This window comes from Mobula hypostoma, chromosome 18, assembly GCF_963921235.1.
Source record: "Mobula hypostoma chromosome 18, sMobHyp1.1, whole genome shotgun sequence".
Lineage (NCBI taxonomy): Eukaryota > Metazoa > Chordata > Chondrichthyes > Myliobatiformes > Myliobatidae > Mobula > Mobula hypostoma.
The window spans coordinates 56,294,869-56,314,389 of NC_086114.1; the positions used below are offsets into that span (position 1 = coordinate 56,294,869).

The 19,521-nt window shown below is 39.0% G+C and overlaps 1 protein-coding gene across 3 annotated transcripts in view; it reads right to left on the reverse strand.

The window, feature by feature from the left end:
- The window catches only part of LOC134358560 (fibrillin-1-like), a 462,213-nt gene that overhangs the window by 22,174 nt on the left and 420,518 nt on the right, over nt 1–19,521 (reverse strand). For all 3 annotated transcript variants that reach the window (XM_063070931.1, XM_063070932.1, XM_063070930.1), the window contains 3 exons: nt 17,793–17,909; nt 2,662–2,790; nt 896–1,015 (listed from right to left, as the gene is read on the reverse strand). In XM_063070931.1, the coding sequence (XP_062927001.1) occupies nt 896–1,015; nt 2,662–2,790; nt 17,793–17,909 (366 nt within the window). The remainder of the gene's footprint in view (nt 1–895; nt 1,016–2,661; nt 2,791–17,792; nt 17,910–19,521) is intronic.

Consider the following 19,521-nt stretch of genomic DNA (forward strand, 5'->3'; position numbering starts at 1 on the left):
GACTCAATGCGTTTGAATCTTAACTGTCTCCTCTGTTGAGGGATAATTAAAGATGAATAATAAACACCAGCATTGCCCATAACATCCACACCCTGTGAATGAAAGCCCAGGTTTCACTTCTTCAGAGGTCAAGGTTGTGCATGAGCTCTGCTGATGATTCTGTTCAGATCTTTGACAGGAAGGTCTTCAGAAGCAGCTAATGACCGTACACAATGAAATACTTGGTACATTCGGCCAGAAAATGCAAGTGAATTATCAGGGAACATGGATGAGTTTGGCACCAATATTGAACTGGGCTCCTACATAGAATCTGAAGCATGGAATTGTCAGGCAAATTAATGAACACGTTTGTGCACCAACACAGGCAGCTGAAGACTTTTTTTTTAAAAGACCATTTATGGTGCGGGAGGTGTAGTTGTGTTGAGGTCTCTTCCTGTGGGAGAATGTAAATTTTGCTGCAGCAGCTTGTGAGAGAGCATTAGGTAGTGGTCTGAATTCCAATACAACAGTGCTGGTAACAACTCTGACTTGTTTGTTGACTGACGCCACAATCTTCCTGCTCTATATTCCTCTGCTGGACGTTAAGAGGGCACCACAAACTTTTTTAGATGTCCTATTGGAACTGATAGTGCCTAAAAATTAAGATATTGGGCCTCTCTGAGATGCATAAGCAAGTATGCAGTCATTATGCTCCAAATTTGGAAGAGGCTATATGATACTTTGTTAGAAAACATCAACTGGTCCACATACTGTACAGGTACAAATTGTTTTAAGTACAAAGTTGGGAGTAGTAAGAGGGAACTTAAACTCTGTTGGAATAATTACAAATTATAGACAATTTGATCCTTGACAATGTTTACTTTCTTGACACAATTTGAAAAAATGCACTACTTGCCAACACACTGATTCCATTGATAGTGCTGAAGGTAACCATGTGGACAACTGCATCGATATCCACCGATCAAATTCTGGCAGCCATGCTGGCAACGATGGCTGCCCTCACATTCATCAATATCTGGCAAATTATTTAGAAAAACATAACACACACTTTAGTGGCTACACTCCATATGAAATCTTTTTTTTGTAGGATTGTAATTTATTATAATTACTCTGTATGTTTACATATTCTCAAATTTTAAAAAAATTTCCATTACTGAAAATCTCCAGTGATTGCCCTGCTGAGTATTTATGAGCTTACATAGCAACAATAAAGTTCAGATTGGTCACTGAGATTCAGCTGCTATGTGGGTTATTTTGGCTGTACATTTATGAGACAAGTATAAAAAGATTTATTCCCAACTGATGGTAGTTGGAGTCAGCTGTTATGATTTCTCTCTGATTCTGGCCAACTTAAAACAGTCTGTTCTGTGCATGATGCCTGACCCAAGCAAATCACAATGTGCTGCTCGACAATGGTAGCCTTGGTAACAAACTCAACTGAATTAAACAAAGTATTTACGTGGATGAATGAAGATCACAGCAGTAAAAATCTTAGTAGCTTTAGTCAAGAATAAGTAACTTCTTGCCTTGCAAGTGCCTTACATAGTGTCCATACACAGAACATTGTGGCTTGATGGTGATTGCAAACCTTAATATCTGGTAAGGGCCAGGACATTAGCTTGAAGGCTGAGGGGCAGGATTTTGGTACAGTACAGCAGCTTTGTGATTGGAAAATTTGGGTAGGATCAGATTAGCTTTTCCTGACTTTTATTTATTGACTACAGGAAGCCACTATGAAAAGTTGGCCAACTGTGAGCTATAAGGCTTCTGTCCCAGGTTGTAGATGAAAGCACATTTGATCAGGTAGTTTAGGGTCGAATGAGAAGTTTCTTTGGAAGAGATGGGGTGCCTGGTGGGAAGTGCACGGAAATCCAAGATGTAAAGAGATTAGGAGAACTGGGGAGAGATTGGGTCAGTGAAGGAGATTGAAAGGATATTGAGGTGAGGAAAACTTGAATTTGTCACAGGGATAGGCTCTCTGATTATGGATGGTGCTAAAAGTGATAAATAGGAACTACCTGAAGGTTAACTCCACATTGCACTCTTCTGCAGTGATAGATAATTCTAAGGCACATACCCTTACTAGCTTAATACTTAAGTTGCCAAAATGTCTCCTGAAGCTCCCCTCTTCTCCTTATGCCACCTATTTTGAAGTGGATGACTAATCAGGTTTATTATCACTTTAGTATTCCTTTTGATGCAGATCTAGGTAATTTCCCAAAGCTTTTTGATTGCTGAGAAGTTATGATATGCAGATTTTATTGCTAGTAAAATTTGCATCATTATTTAATTTAATCAATTCTCAAATCTGATCACAATTATATTAATGTACAAACTAAAACCAGAAACTAAAATAAACTAGAAATATTTTGGCATAAAATTTACATTAACACGATTGTGTAAATTTTCACATATAGCATGAATGTAATTTAATGTAGCTCACATTTGAAATTTTAACCATTTCATTTTAATCAGTTAATTATATATCTTGGCATGAAAGATACTTATGTAAGGCTAACTAGCTAGAGGTTCATTATGTTTATCTGGAATACAAAATATAATTAATGTCAATTTTCATCAAGTTTGGACAAATGATATAAAATGATATGAAATGAATAATATATAGTTACATGTTTTTTTTTGGTTCCATTACAGTTTTACCTTCACAGCCATGGCCAGATTGATCCAGTGAAAATCCACGTTGGCATTCACAAATAAAGCTGCCTGGAGTATTCTGGCACACTCCTTTAGATCCACACAGATTAGTTTCAGAAATACATTCATTGTTATCTATAAGAGAAAAATTGATGACTGCTTTCAGCCAATATGTGATGATAGTTAAATTGCTGCCACCATAAAGGTAACCTCTACATTTCAGACAAGTACTACATGACACAGTAACACTTGTTATTTCATTTGCTTTCTAAGCAGACGTCAACCACTGTTCTAATAGAGTGGTAGACTCTATTTGGAAAAAAAGCCATTGACTATTATCGTTTGGAGATGGTAAGTGTTTGCTATTACAGAAAAGCTTTGCACATTCCATAAAATTACAGCTTAACTAATAGTTATACAGACCACTTGACTATTTTTGATGTGCAAGTTTCTTTTTGGAGATGAAATGCTACTAGAACTCACACTTTAATAACCAATTTAAAAATCATGAAATTCATGCAATGATTTTGTTTACCGTCTAATGTCTTGGGCATTACGATGCCATGTCACAGAGTTATAGAGAAATACAACATGAAAATAGGCCCTGTCTAGTTGATGCTGAAAGCACTTAAATTGCCTACTCCCGAGAGCATAGTCCTCCGCACCCCTACCATCCATGTACATAATCCAAACTTCTCTTAAATATTGAAATTGAGCTCGCATGCACCACTTGTACTGGCAGCTCATTCCATACTCTCAGAACCCTCTGAGTGAAGAGGTTTCCCCTCATGTTTCCCTCAAAATTTTCATTTTTCATTCTTAACCCATGACCTCTGGTTATAGTGCCACCCAATCTCAGTAGAAAAAGCCTGCTTGCATTTACCTTATCTATACACCTCATAATTTTGTATACCTTTATCAAATCTCCTTTGAATCTTCTATGTTCCAAGGAATACAGTCCTAACCTATTCAATCCTTCCTTATAACTCAGATCCTTCAGACCTGGCAATATCCTTGTAGCTTTTCTCTGTGCTCTTTCAACCTTGTTTACATTATTTCTGTAGGTAGGTGATCAAAACTGAACACAATACTCCAAATTAGGCCTCACCAATATCTTATACAACTGCAACATAACATCCCATCTCTTGTATTCAATACATTGATTTATGGAGGCCTATGTTCCAAAATCTTTATGACCCTATCTGCATGTGACACCACTTCTAATGTATTATGGTCCTGTATTCCCAGATCCTTCTGTTCTTCTATCACACTCCTCAGTGCCCTACCTTGGTTGGTCCTATCAAAGTGCAAAGCCTCGCACTTGTCTGCATTAAATTGCATCTGCCATGTTTCAGCCCATTTTCCAGTGGATGCAGGTACCTCTGCAAGCCATGATAGACCTTCCTTGTTGTCCACTACACCCCCAATCATGGTGTCATCTGCAAATTTGCTGATCCATTAACCACATTATCATCCAGATTATTGATACAGATGACAAACAACAAAGGATGCAGCACCACTCCCTGTGATGCACCATTAGTCACAGGCCTCCAGTCAGAGAGGCAACTATCTGGCTTCTTGCACAAAGTGAACGACTAATCCAATTTACTACCTTATTTTGAATGCCATGCAACTGAACCTTCTTGACCAACCTCCCATACAGGATCTTGTCAAATGCCTTGCTAAACTCCATGCAAACAATATCTACTGGCTTGTCTTCATCCACTTTCCTTGTAACTTTCTCAAAGAACTCTAAGATTAGTTAGAAATGATCTACCACGCATGAAGCCATGCTGACTATCCTTCATTAGTCTATGGCTATCCAAATACTGTACTTATATATCCGGTCCCTTAGATTATCTTCCAATAACTTTCCCACACCTGATGTCAGACTGACCAGCTTATAATTTCCTGCCTTATGTTTAGAGTCTTTTTTAAACTGGAGAGGTTTCAAAGGAAGTTCACGAAAATGATTCCAGAATTGAATGGCTTTTCATACGAAGAGCATCTGATGGCTCTGGGCCTGTATTCGCTATCCAGACTTCAGAAGAATGAGGGGTGACCTTATTGAAACCTACTGAATGGTGAAAACCCTTGATAGAGTTGATGTAGAGAGGATGGGAGAGTCTAAGATTGGGGAGTCTAAGACCAGAGGACACAGCCTCAGAATAGAGGGTTGCCCTTTTAGAACGGAGATGACAAGGAATTTCCTTAGCTACAGGGTGGTCAATCTATGGAATTCTTTGCCACAGGCAGCTATGGAAGCCAAGTCTTTAAGTATATTTAAGGCAGAGGTTGATAGATTCTTGAATGGTCAGGGCATGAAGGGATATCAGGAGAAGGCAGGAGTTTGGGCTTGACAGGAAAATTGGATTAGGCATGATGATATGATGGAGTGGACTCGATGGGCCAAATGGCCTAATTCTGCTCCTAAATCTTATGGTTTTATGGAACAACACTGGCTATCCTCCAATCCTCTGGTACCTTTCCTGTTGCCAATGATGATCTAAATATCTCTGCTAGGGCCCCGGCAACTTCTGCTCTTGCCTCTTGTAGGGTCTGAGAGAACAACTTGTTAGGCCCTGGGGATTTATCCATCTTGATTTGCCTCAGGATAGCAAACACCCCCTCCTCTGGAATGTGTACAGGATCCATGAAGTTGGTGCTGGTTTTCCTCACTTCTATAGACTCTGTGTCTGTCTGAGTAAATACAAGTGCAAAAAATTTATTTAAGGTATCTCCCATGTGGCTCCACACATGAATTACCATTCTGATCTTCCAGAGGACCAATTTTGTCCCTTACAATCCTTTTGCTCTTAACATATCTGTAGAATCCCCTAGGATCCTCCTTCATCTTGTCTTTTAGCCCTCCCGACCTCTTTCTTAAGTGTCCTCTTGCATTTCTTGTAATCCAAAAGCAACTCATTTGTTCCTACCTGCCTATGCTATGCACCTCTTTTTCTTTCTCTTAACCAGGGCCTCAATATCTCTTGAAAACTAAGGTTCCCTACACTTGTTATCTTTATCTTTTATTCTGACAGGGACATATAAGCTTTGTACTCTCAAAATGTTGCTTTTGAAGGCCTTGTGGGTCTTTAGATACGAAGTGTTCCCCTACACAAACTTCTGTCCTTGCCTTATCTCATTCCCAAATAGCAGATACAGTATTGCATGCTCTCTCATTGGTACTTCTAAGTATTAATTAAGGAAACTTTCCTAAACACATTTGACAAACTCTATCCCATCTAGTCCTTTTACAGTATGGGATTCCCAGTCAACATGTGAAAGTTAAAATCACCTTATGTTTCTTGCAACAGTCTGTAATCTCTTTACAAATTTGTACTTCTAAACCCCTAGGACTGTTGGGTGGTATGTCCAGTCTGTCCTGACTGAGCACTATTGTGTCATTTTCCCTGACTGGAAATGCCACCCCCGTTCCTTTAATCCCTCCTGCTCTGTCATGTCTAAAACAACAGAACCCCTGGATTCTTGAGTTGCCAATCTTGCCATTCCTTCAATCAAGTCTCAACAATGGCTACAATGCCATAATTCCAGGTGTTGATCCATACCCTGAATTCATCCACCTTTCCTATGATACTTCTTGTATTGAAATATATGCAGCTAATACACTAGTTGAACCACACTTAATTTTTTTGATTCTTGACTTTGTCTAACGTCTTACTAACATCTGTCTCCACAACCTCTCCACTAACTGTTCTGGCACTCTGGTTCCCAACCCCCGCAACTCCAGTTTAATCCCACCATGCAGCATTTGCAAACCTTCCTGCTAGGATATTAGTCCCCTTCCAGTTCAGGTGCAAACCTTCTCTTCAGCACAGGTTCTACCTTCCCTGGAAGAGAGCCCAATGATCCAAAAATCTAATGCTCTCTCTCCTACATCAACTCCTTAGCCACGTGTTAAACTGTATAATCTTCCTAGTTCTGACCTCACTAGCACATAGCACAGGCAGCAATCCTGAGATCACAATGCTGGAGGTCCTGCCCTTTAACTTAGCACCTAACTCCCTATGCAGAACCTTGTTACTCATTCTACTCATGTCATTGGTACCTAAAGGGACCAAGACCTCTGACTGTTCACCTTGCCTCTTGAAAATGCTGAGGAATTGATCCAAGATATCCTGGACCCTGGCACCCATTAATCTTGTTCTCGTACACAGACCCTCCTACCTGTTCTCCTAATGAACAAATCTCCTATCACCACAGCGTGCCTCTTTCCTCCTCCTCCCCGCGCCCCCCCCCCGCCAACCTTCCGAATCATAGCCAGACTCAGTGCCAGAGACCTGATCACTGTGACTTTCCTCTGCTAGGTCACAACCTCCGCCCCCACAATATCCAAAGTGATATACCTGTTGTTGAGGGGGTAGCACAGGGGTACTCTGCACAGCTCCCTTAACCCCTTTTCCCTTCCTGACTGTCACCCAGATTCCTGTGTCCTACACCTTAGGTGTAACTACCTCTCTACATGTCCTGTCCATCACCCTCTCAGCCTCCTGAATGATCCGGAGTTCAACCAGATCCAGCTCCAACTCCTTAACGTGGATTGTTAGAAGCTGCATCTGGATCCACTTCTCGCAGTTGTAGTCATCAGGGACACTGGAGGTCACCCTGCTTTCCCACATCCTGGAAGAGGAGCATTCAACTATCCTGCCTGGCATAAAACTGTCCTAACTGAGCAAATGTAAAGAAGGGAGGGAAAAAAACCTAGAGCTTTTCTTTTTTGTTTTCTTTCATCTGACTGAAGCCCCGAAGAGCTAAAACCTCAAAATCACCACTCTAAATCTGTCCACGGTGCTTGCCCCTGCCTTCCTTTAATTTCTTCTTGCTAATCAATTCCAAATGCATATTTGTCACTGGTCAGAGCTCCAAACAAACTGCCTTGAGTTGCTGCTGCCTTTTCTACTTGGTCAGCAGACCTGAGTGAAATTTCCTTCTCTCAAGCTTCTGATCTCCTGTGGTTGCTGGTCAGAGCTTTATGGATAGATCCTCACTTTTATCAGTGTTAGGTGAAATGTTTCTATCACAGTAAAATTTATTTATAATTCTCAGTAAGAGACATGATAATATGTAAATAGATGTAACATATTATTTATAATTTATGTGTTGATGGTGCCAGACATCACAGATTATTATGAATGGAAAATAATTAGTTATTTTGAACCAATATTTCCAGTCTGCTCGGTTTTCTCACCAAACAACAATTCAACTGATTGGCAAGAACCTACATTGACTCGAGAACAGTTGCACTTTGTGGCCTTAGAAGGGCCGTATCCTCTTACTGCATCTTAGCAGCAGGATAATACAATGGGCTATGCTGTATTGCACAAGTGCCCTGGCAAAGCACTGTGCCAGTAGAATGCTATGAACTGCCAATTTTGCTTATGGTAGAGTATTAACTAAATGGGACAACATTTTAAATTGCTAACATCAGTGCTATTTTTCCAAACCTACCTCTGCATACAAGTAACATCTATAACTAACGTTGCAATCAGTTAATTTGTTCTCAGCCTTTTACAAATTTAGTTGCAAAACTGTGGTCAATATATTGTTTTTGATTTTTTTGGTGCTTACCCCCAATAGAAATAGGAACAGGGACACGTTAAATTACATTATATTACAATCAATAAGTTAAAGAACATAATTAACAATAACATTATTACAACTCTCTGAAGAAAAGATGTTCACTTGAAATACATCCACTGAAAATACCAGCATATTATAGCTGAAAGTAAATCTAATTCATCCAGAACTTCAATCCTTTTATAATCTGAATACTGTACTTTCAAACCCTACTAGCATTTACAACTAAAGTGCTCTCTGACATCAGCTCAATCTTGTAATTACCTCCTTTACATTCCTATAGCATAATATGAAGCACTTAAAAATTACGTGGAACATAGAATGCAAAGTTTTAAAGAATGAATTCAATGAATTCATTATTTAATTTATTATTTAGATTCCAGATAAAATGAATAACTGTCATTGCCATGTTTCTCACCATTGTAATATTACTCTACCTACCAAATCACACATAAGAGAAAATCTGCAGATGCTGGAAATCCAAGCAGCACACACAAAATGCTGGAGGAACTCAGCAGGCCAGGAAACATCTATGGAAAAATTACAGTTGACGTTTTGGGCTGAGACCCTTCGGCAGGATCACCTACCTAATATTCTGATTTGGTATCAGTTCAAAGCATGCAAGTTCTCGTATAACTTTGTTCCATACTTTTTAGTGTAATATGACTCCTCCCTGGCATAACTGGCTGTATATTGCAGATGAATCATTGTGAGTCATGGGATTTTGTATTTCTAACAAATTTGCTGCAGTCACTATTTATTCTTAGATTAAATATAGAATCAGCCAAATCAAGGGTAGTAATGCTACCTCAAAATAAAGTTACAATCATGGCCGATCTACATCAAGCCCTGTGTCTCAGCCCCATTGTTCTCAATCTTTCCTGAACTTTCAAATATTTATCTATCTTTAATTTTGGCGATTTCTTTAGTTTGCCCAATGGTAGGCAATAGCAAACCACTGTTGCAATTTGCTAAGAAAACCATGGTTGAACTCACAAAATGTATTACACAACAACAGTGTTAAGAGGATCTTCAAGACAATTCTGAAGATGCTTCACTCGGTAGGGTTGATTCTGGTCAGCAGGGGATCCCCGGCCGTCATCAAGCTACTGCTCATAAAATTAAAGTAACACAAAGGAAAACTATTGCTACTTGGAATGTAAGAACACTGTATCAGGCAGGAAAATTGGACAATGTGATAAATGAAATGGAAAGACTAAAGATTAACATCATGGGAATTACTGAATTTCGTTGGACAGGTGCTGGAACATGTCAGATATGAAATAAAACATTAGTTTATTCTTGTGGAACATCCCATACTAGTAGAGAAGGAATTCTTATGGATGAAAACATGGCAAAAAGTGTCTTAGGACATTGGACAATATCAGAAAGAGTACTCCTTGTTAGATTCGGAGGACAACCATTTGATTTAGCAATTATACAGGTATATGCACCAACAACAGATGGAACAAATGAAGATACAGATAAATTCTATGAAGAGCTTGAACAAGCAAAGAATGGATGCAAATCTCAAGATACAGTACTGTTGTTGTCATGGGAGATCTAAATGCTAAAGTAGGACAAGGTGCTGATGGAAATACATAGGAAAATTTGGATTCGGGGAAAGAAACGAAAGAGGTGAGAAATGAGTAGAATGGTGCAAGGTGAATAATCAGGTCACTAGGAATGCCTACTTTAAAAACCATCCAAGACACTTGTGGACCTGAAAAAGTCCAGGTGATAACACTAGAAATCAAATTGACTTTATTACTATAAACCAAAGATTTAGAAACTCAGTGAGTCAATGCAAAACATATCCAGGTGCAGACTGTAATAGTGACCATAACCCAGTAGTATGTCATGTAAAAGTAAAACTTAAAAAATTAAAGAAGCAAAAAACCTGAACAATCCCTTGACTACTTGCAATCAATTAAAGAAGAAAACTTAAGACAAAAATTTACAATTGAAGTAAGGAATATATTTCAAAGTCTAGAAATAGAATCTGTTGAAGATGATAGCAATCATGTAGAAATGAAATTTAACTCTCTAAAGGATGCCTTGGTAGAATCAGCAAAGTCAGTGATTTCTAAAAAAGAAAAAAGCACAAAGATTAAATGGATGACAGATGAAATCAAAAATCTAATGGAAGAAAGGAGACTGAAGAAAGCAAATCCTACAGACTATAAGTCCTTAGATAAAAAAGTTAAAAGCTTATGTCAAAATGCCAAAGAAGAATGGTTAAACCAGGAATGTGAGCAACTAGAAAGAATCCCTATTACTGATCCAAAAAGGTTACATCAACAAATCAAGAATATCACTGGTAAAAAGCCCCTCTGTTCTTCAGGTGGATGTTTGAAAGCAAAGGATGGTACCATTATCATGGAAAAAGATGAGATTATGAACAGATGGACTGAGTATATTCAGGAATTGTTTGAAGACGATTGAGGTGAAACACCAGAAATTAAGAAAAACATTGAAGGTCCAAGTATTTTAAAATCTGAAGTTCGTAATGCAATAAATAAGATGAAGAAAGGAAAGGCAGCAGGTCCTGATGAATTAGTAATAGAACAAATTATCACCCTTGAAGATTATGGAATTGAAAAATTTACTGATTTAATTAATGACATTTATGAGACTGGAATAATACCAGAAGAGATAAAAAAAATTCAGTATTTATCACTCTTCCTAAGAAACCTGGAGCAATAGAATGTGAATTACATAGGACCATAAGTTTAATGAGTCATATCACCAAGATACTTCTAAGAATTTTGATGACAAGAGTTAAAAGTAAGATACAAGCTGAAATAGGCAAAGAACAATGTGGTTTTGTGAAAGACAAAGGTACAAGAAATGCAATATTGATGTTAAGGATACTATCAGAATGAGCTATTCAAGAGCAAAAAGATTGTTTGTTTGTTTTATTGACTACACAGAAGCATTTGATAAAGTGAAGCACAGTAAGTTATTTGAAATATTACAGAAACTCTAGATCTAGATTCCAAAGACCTTTGCCTAATCAGAAATCTGTACTGGGAACAAACTGCCACTGTAAGAATAGATGGAGAAGTGAGTCAGTTTACGAAAATCAAGAGAGGCGTTAGACAAGGGTGTGTTTTCTCCCCTGATTTATTTAATGTGTACAGTGAAACAATATTACAAAAAATAAGAGACATCTTGGGAATCAAAGTTGGTGAAAACATCAGAAATTTCAGATATGCAGATGACACTGTGTTAATTGCAAGTACGGAGGAAGAACTACAAAACTTAATTGATATAATTGTTGAAGAAAGTGCAAAAATGGGTCGATCTATCAATTGCAAGAAGACAGAATGTATGGTGATATCAAAAAAGAAGGAGAATCCTATCCACAGGCTGAGAATAAACGGGGAAGTCATAAAACAAGTACAGAACTTTTGCTACTTAGGAAGCTGGGTGACATCAGATGGCAGGTGCGACTTGGACATCAAAAGAAGAATAGGGATGGCAAAAGACACCTTTACGAGAATGACGAGTATACTGACCAGTACTAAACTAGACATGACAACCCGCCTCAGAGTACTGAAATGTTACATTTATCCAGTTATGTTATATGGCTCAGAATGTTGGACAATATCTAGTAACATGAGGAAACAAATTGAAGCAGCAGAGATGTGGTTTTTGAGGAGGATGCAAAGAACATGGATGAAATGAATATCTAATGAGGATATCATGAACAGAGCAAATACAAAAAGAGAAATAATGTATGAGATCATGAAAAGGCAACGTAACTTCATTGGACATGTGATTAGGAAAGAGGCGTTAGAATGCACGGTAACTACGGGAAAGATTGAAGGGAAGAAAGCAAGAGGAAGGCAAGGACAAATGATAATGGAGACAGCAGCCAGAGAACTGGAAATGAATACAAATGAATTGACCCACTAGACCCAAAACAGGAGTGTGTGGGCCATGGCAGTCAAAGCTCAAACTGGGCATGGCACCTAATGATGATGATGATGATTTTTAATTTAAATAGTTCTAATGAGATAGCCTCTGCAACACTTTATGGTAGAGATTCTCCAATGTCTGCAAAAGACAGAGAAGAAGAACAAAGATAAATAGTAAGAAGTAGTGGAAAGACAGAGAGATAGGGAAGAGAAAAGGACATCGGGGAGACGGGAAGGAGGGAGATGGGTTGGAAATGATGGGATGGGGAATGAATGTTGATGAGGAGATCATGGAAGGTCTTGAGAGAAGGAAAATGGAGAGAGACAGAGAAAGAAAGGGAAGAAAGGCCATGTCTAGAGAGGAAAAGATATGAAAAACAGAGTGGGTAAAGGGAAGGGAATAGGGAGAGGGGAAGAATGGGGGAATGGAGGGAAAAGATGGAGGTGAGAGTGGGGAAGGGACAGCTATTCAATATGTCACAGCTGTACTCAGCGGTTCACACCTGCTTCAGAAGGGCGACAATCGACAATTATAGAAGACCAGGGTGAGCTGCTTCAATGCTATCACCCAGCGGCACGTATCTACTGTGATGAAATACTTTGGTTGGTTGGTCATGCCCAGAATCAATTCCTGCCTAAGCAAGGACCTGCACCTGCTGCAATTTGCCTATCACCACAATAGACCTACAGCAGATGCAATCTCATTGGCTCTCCACTCAGCCTAGGATCACCTGACAATAGTAATACCTATGTCAGGCTGCTGTTTATTGACTACAGCTCAGCATTCAATGCGAACTACCCTCAATTCTAATCAACAAGCTCCAAAACCTGGGTCACCGAACATCCCTCTGCAACTGAATCCTTGACTTCCTCATCAAGAGATGACAGTCTGTGCAGATCAGAAATAACATCTTCTCCTCTCTGACAAATAGCACTGGCGCACCTCAAGAATACATGCTTAGCACACTGCTCAAGTTTCTCCACACCCATGATTGTGAGGCTAGGCACAGCTCAAACATCATCTGCTGGTGACACAACTATTGTTGGCAGAATTTCAGATGGTGTTGAGGAGGCGTACAGGAGCAAGATAGTTCAGCTGGCTGAGTGGGGTTGCAATAACAACCTTGCACTCAATGTCAGTAAGACCAAGGAATTGATTGTGGACTTCAGGAAAAGGACGTTAAGGGAACACACACCAGTCCTCATCGAGAGAGCAGAAGTAAAATGGGTGAGCAGTTTCAAGTTCCTGAGTGTCAACATCTTGGGGATCTTTTCTTGGCTCAACATATTGATGCAATTACAAAGAAGGCATAACAGTGGCTATATTTCATTAGGAATTTAAGGAGAGTTGGTATGTCACCAAAAACAGTCGCAAATGTCTATTTCTACATATGTACCGTGAAGAACATTCTAACTGGTTGCATTATCATCTACTATGGAGGGCTACTGCACAAGATCAGAAAAAGCTGCAGAATGTTATAAATTCAGCTCACTCTATCATGGGCAACAGTCTCTCCAGCATCAAGGGTACCCTCAAAAGGCAGTGCCTCAGAAAGGTCACATCCATCATTGAGGACCCCATCCCACACCCTCTTCCCATTGTGTTCATCAAAGAGAAGGCATGGGAGCCTGAGGGCATACACTCAATGTTTCAGGACCAGCTTCTTCCTCTCTGCCATCACACTTCTGAATGGATAATAAACCGATGAACACTATCTCAGTATTCTTTTCCCCTCTTTTGCACTATGTATTTAATTTTACACACACACCCACACAAACAAACATCAAGTTTCAAGACATATGCCAGTGATAATAAATCTCATTCAGATTCTGAAATATGGAAGGGGTAAGATGAGAAATGTGAGAAAGAGAAAAGAGAAGGAAGGAAGAAAGAAAGAAAGAAAGAAAGAGTGAGATGGGGGAAAGATAGAGGGGAGAAAAACAAGGACTGTAAGAGAGAGAGAGTTGAAAGAGAGAAGATTGTACAGGGAAAAGGAAGGGACCTCAACTGTCTTAGTACTTTGATTAAAAGCCAGAGTGTAGATTGATTCACTCATGATTTTTTTAATATAATCACATGTTTTTAATAATGATAATAATCCAAGTTTAAATTTTATAATGTTAAAGATACTATTCATTTTACATGATTTTGTAATATAATGAAACAATGAATACAGCAACTAATAAAACTTTTTTGTAGAATTTAAGCTGATCATTCTGTATTATTTTAATCATATTTTATGTAACATGATTTTACATTATTGTTATATATTGAAATCTTTGTGAATAATAGTTTGAAAGCATTTTGAAAGGTTTGAAGATATGTATGCAATTGGACTGAGAAAGTATTAATAGATAATGGAATAGCCCAAGCACTTCCATTAGCATTGACAATGCAGTAACAGAAATTAGTTGTTGGTTAATTACAAAATGCTAAGTAGGCTGTCAAATTTCCTATGAAAACACAGTAATTGTTAAAGTAGTTAGCTTGGAGTGCTAAAAGTTTGGAATTCAAGCTTAAAGAAATCAAGCCATTCAGTAGGACCTCCTGCCTAAGCTCCACCTATTCCTTGCTGCCCACCGATGGCTTTGAGGTGGGCGGGTAAAAAAAGTTTTGTGGGTCTCATGTTTGAGGTTAGTGGGTAGAACGGTGATGGTGGAAGACTGGAGTGTGTTGGGAGACCTTACGGTTCGATGACAAACAAAATAATTTAGGAATAATAGCAAAGAATGATGATTGCTGTTGGACAGGTGCACCATAATGCTGCATGTTTAGCCCCCTGCTTTACTCACTTCACACTTATAACTAAGCACAGGTACAATGCCATATTCAAGGCTGCTGATGGTACAACTGTTGTAGGCCGAATCAAAGGTGGTGATAAATCAGCATATAGGAGGGAGATTGAAAATCTGGCTATGATGTCAGTGTGAGCAAGACCAAGGAGCTGATTATTGACTTCAGGAGGAGGAAAGCGGATGCCCATGAGCCAGTCCTCATCGGAGGATCAGAGGTAGACAGAGTTAGCAACTTTGAATTCCTCGATGTCAGCATTTCAGAGGACCTGCCCCAGGCCCAGTACGTAAGTGCAATTACTAACAAAGCACAGCAGTGCCCCTATTTCCTTATAAATTTGCAAAGATCTGGAATGACATCTAAAACTTTGACGAACTGTATAGATGTGTGGTGGAGTGAGCATATTGACTGACTAAATAACAATCTGGTATGGAAACACCAATGTCCTCAAATGGAAAATCGTAGTGGATATGGCCCAGTCCATCATGGGTAAAGTCCTCCCCATCACTGAGCACATCTACATGAAGCGTTATTGAAGGAAAAGAGCTTCCATCATCAGGAACTTCACCACCCCCCACCCCTCCACCACTCCAGATCATGCTCTCTTTTTGCTCCTGCCATCAGGAAGAAGGTACAGAAGCTTCAGGACTCACACCATCAGGTTCAGGAACAGTTATTACTCCTCAACCATCAGGCTCTTGCACCAAAGGGGATAACTTCACTTGTCCCATAATTGAAATGCTCCTTCAACTGATGGACTCACTTTCACGAGGAAATCTGCAGATGCTGGAATTTCAAGCAACACACATTAAAGTTGCTGGTGAATGGCAGCAGGCCAGGCAGCATCTATAGGAAGAGGCACAGTTGACGTTTCGGGCCGAGACCCTTAGTCAGGACTAACTTTAGTCCTTTCTTAAATAAACCATAGTATGTCACAAATAACTTGAAGATGCTTTTACTCTAGGAAAAAATAAATACCTGCACTCAGAATCAAGAATGGCATTACAGTCAGGGCTTGCACAACATGAACAAAGTACATATTTGTTTATTAACAAGAAAGTGTGATGGGAGCTCATAAGAGTGATGTAGATGAAAGGAGACTTGGAAATATGGGATATGATCACTGCTGCCACTGTTCACTTGCTAATTTCCCTTGGTAGTTACTCAACATTATTGCATGTATCCTGATGGCAAACTTTCTTTCTATACAGGTGTAGATGGAGCAGTATTAGTAAAACCTCTCAAGGATATGAATGCAATGCTACAGCACTGAGTTTCTGTTTTTCTAATTCACAGCACCAATTTCGAGCCTAGAATATTAATGGGTAACATACTATAAGAAGCATTTTTAAATAGTGGAGAAAAATGAGATGAGAATTGATGTCAAGCAATGGGGACACAATGAACGCACCAGGAATGTTTTGAATCAGAATCGGGTTTAATATCACTGGTGTATATCATGAAATTTGTTGTTTTGCAGCAGCAGCACATTCAATCATAATAATAAAAAAACTATAAATTACCATGAGAAATATATTTTAAAATGAATTAAATAAGTAGTGAAAACAGAGAGCAAAATATTGAAGTAGTGTTGTCCATTCATTTTGTGCTGTGAAGGAAAACGGACTTGGCTATGTCAGTTGAAAAGCCTCCAAAGCCAATGTATCCTAATTTAGCTAAGGGGCCAAATCTGTGCACAGTATTCCAGTCAAGGCCTCATCAACCTGTAACACAACTGTAACAAATCTCTCCTAATCTTAAACTCCAACCCCTTTTACAATAAAGGGCAAAAGGCTTGTTGGACCTGCCTACGAATAATTTGTGAGTCATACACTAGAAAACCCAGATCTCACTGAACTTCACCCAAAGCAACATGCACAGCACACTGGAGGAACTCAGCAGGTCAGGCAGCATCTGTGGAAACCAACAGTCAACGTTTCGGGCCGACCCGTTGAGTTCACTCATTTGGAATCTCTCTCCAATCAGGTAAACAGTATCATCAGCAATTTATTTATTCATTCATTTAAGGGATGTAGACAGTGCAGATTCATTGCCTAACCTTGATACTGAGGCAAGTGGTTGTTATGAATCAATCACAATATTGTATTCGGATATTGACCCAATGGTGAAAGCACGGCAGATTTCTTTCTTGCTGGACACTGGTGAGCTAAATGGGTTTCCATACCAGCTTTTTTTATTCATGGGTTAATTCTCTTGCAAATCTAGCAAGAATTGTATTTATGTTCTTCAATCTGGATTCTATACTACAGTGCTACTACACCTATTTGTTTAATGGTGTTTACCTTCTCTTCAAGCAGACAGCTGGTGATCATTCCTGAAAATGCAAATACATCAGGAAGTTGAACCTCAGAGCTGCTAAAAAGAAACCTTGTGTCTGTCTACATGAATATCTTTATATGGTTGCATAATTACAGAACTGAAGCTCTACAGTTTATGAATACCTTTGGGGACCTTGACTGCCATTTTCATTCTGTTTGAAAGCCTCCTACTCACTTTCCTTAATAGCTTGATTAACTAATGACTCATGCAACTTAAAATCAGTGAATGATTTTCTCTAATTAAAGAAACCTGGAAATTATACTGAGAGCTGGAACTGTGCTACAAATAGTTAGTGATAAATTAAGTACAATGTAAACATTTGAGAATCAGTGCATACTTATGGATAAAGAGTATAACTGTAAATAACTTTTGGGCGTGAAGCATTAGGATAGGCTACAGCTTCACTACACAAAAATTATCATGTTTCCCTTCATACCTCTTCCTTTACCTATTCCCCTCTTCATCCTTAACCAGTTACTTACCAATACATGCTGTATGATGCTGTGTGAATCCAGGAGGGCACTTACAAGTAAATCCACCAATTGTATTGACACAAAGAAACTGACAGTTGTGCTGCTTTGTAGAACATTCATCTAGATCTAGCAAAGAAAAAAGCAACAGTTTAAATTATGAAGCTATGAAAGACAAATATTTTTACTCCAGCTTCCTCTCTCCATACACTAAGAACATAATGATGCTACAGTGACAATGTATAATTAATAACAGTAATATTAAGTAGTGGGCACAGGCCAAGTGGTTAAGGCATTGGACTAGCGACCTGAAGGTTGTGAGTTCAAGCCCCAGCCGAGGGAACGTATTGTGTCCTTGAGCAAGACACTTAATCACACATTGCTCTGCGACGACACTGGTGCCAAGCTGTATGGGTCCTAATGCCCTTCCCTTGGTGTCGTGGAGAGGGGAGACTTGCAGCATGGGCAACTGCTGGTCTTCCATACAACCTTGCCCAGGCCTGCGCCCTGGAGAGTGAAGACTCCCGCAAGATTAACCGATGCCATAATATTAAGTACATCACATTTTGAGATTGGTAATAATACTGCGAATGGTCTTGGAATAATACAAGTAGTGGATCAACAAAAATAACCACCTATCTATGATTTTCCCACGAAGCACTATCAACACCAACTGAAACACGTCATGCTTTATGCCTTTCTGAAATACTTGAAATTTCAGTTGTGTATTCTATTTAAAAGTTAAAGCCACCACAGAAATTTGATTGGTACAGATCGTGCATATTTCCAGTGTATATTGTGATGACATTCCATTATTATATTTTTGAGGCAAAATGCGGATGGTTCAAGGTTTAATAGATTAAATGTGCATCCGTGTGAACATTCTGGTTTAATATGGTGTATGGCTGCATTATTGGAGGGACAGTGCTTTCAATGCAAGTTCTTGCCGTCCCATGGATAGGATAGCTCATTTTTACTTGAAGGCTGAGTTCTGCATGTACTTTTTGTCAACATTTAGTTTTCAACCAGCAACATCCAAGGAAGTGAAATGGCCTTTCTAATAATTTATAACATGAGAAATTCTGCAGATGCTGGAAATCCAAAGCAACACACACAAAATACTGGGGGAACTCAGCAGGTCAGGCAGCATCTATGGAAATGAATAAACAGTCGGTGTTGTGGGCCGAGACCCTTCTTCAGGATCCTTCTAATAATGGCTGTGGGCAATTACTATGTGAAATGATAGACAAGGATGTCTAAAAATACTACTCCAATTTCCCATAAATAATAAATAAGGTGTGAAGTAAAGATATCTTTTCAAATGTGTCTATTTCTTCTGGTTTTTAGCAACTTAAAACAGTTCTGGTAATGGAATTCTGAGAATGCTATCTGTTTTGCTGCAATGCTAAAATTGACTTCTCTTGTTTATTGGAACCCTAGAAATGGATGAAAATATAGATAGCATAATTAGTGAGTTTGCAGAGTACCTAAAAATAGTGGTACAATGGACTGTGAAGAAGGCTGTATAAGGCGACAACAGGATCTTTATCAACTGGAAAAGTGGGAAGAGGAGCAGTAGATGGAATTGAACTCAGACAAGTGTGATGCGTTTTGATAAGTTAATCAAGCCCAGTGAATGGCAGGGGCATAAAGTGTGTTGTTGGGCAGAGAGACCTAAGAGTACATTGTTCCCTGAAAGAAGGTGGTGAAAATGGCATTTGGCCAACTTGCCTTATCAGGC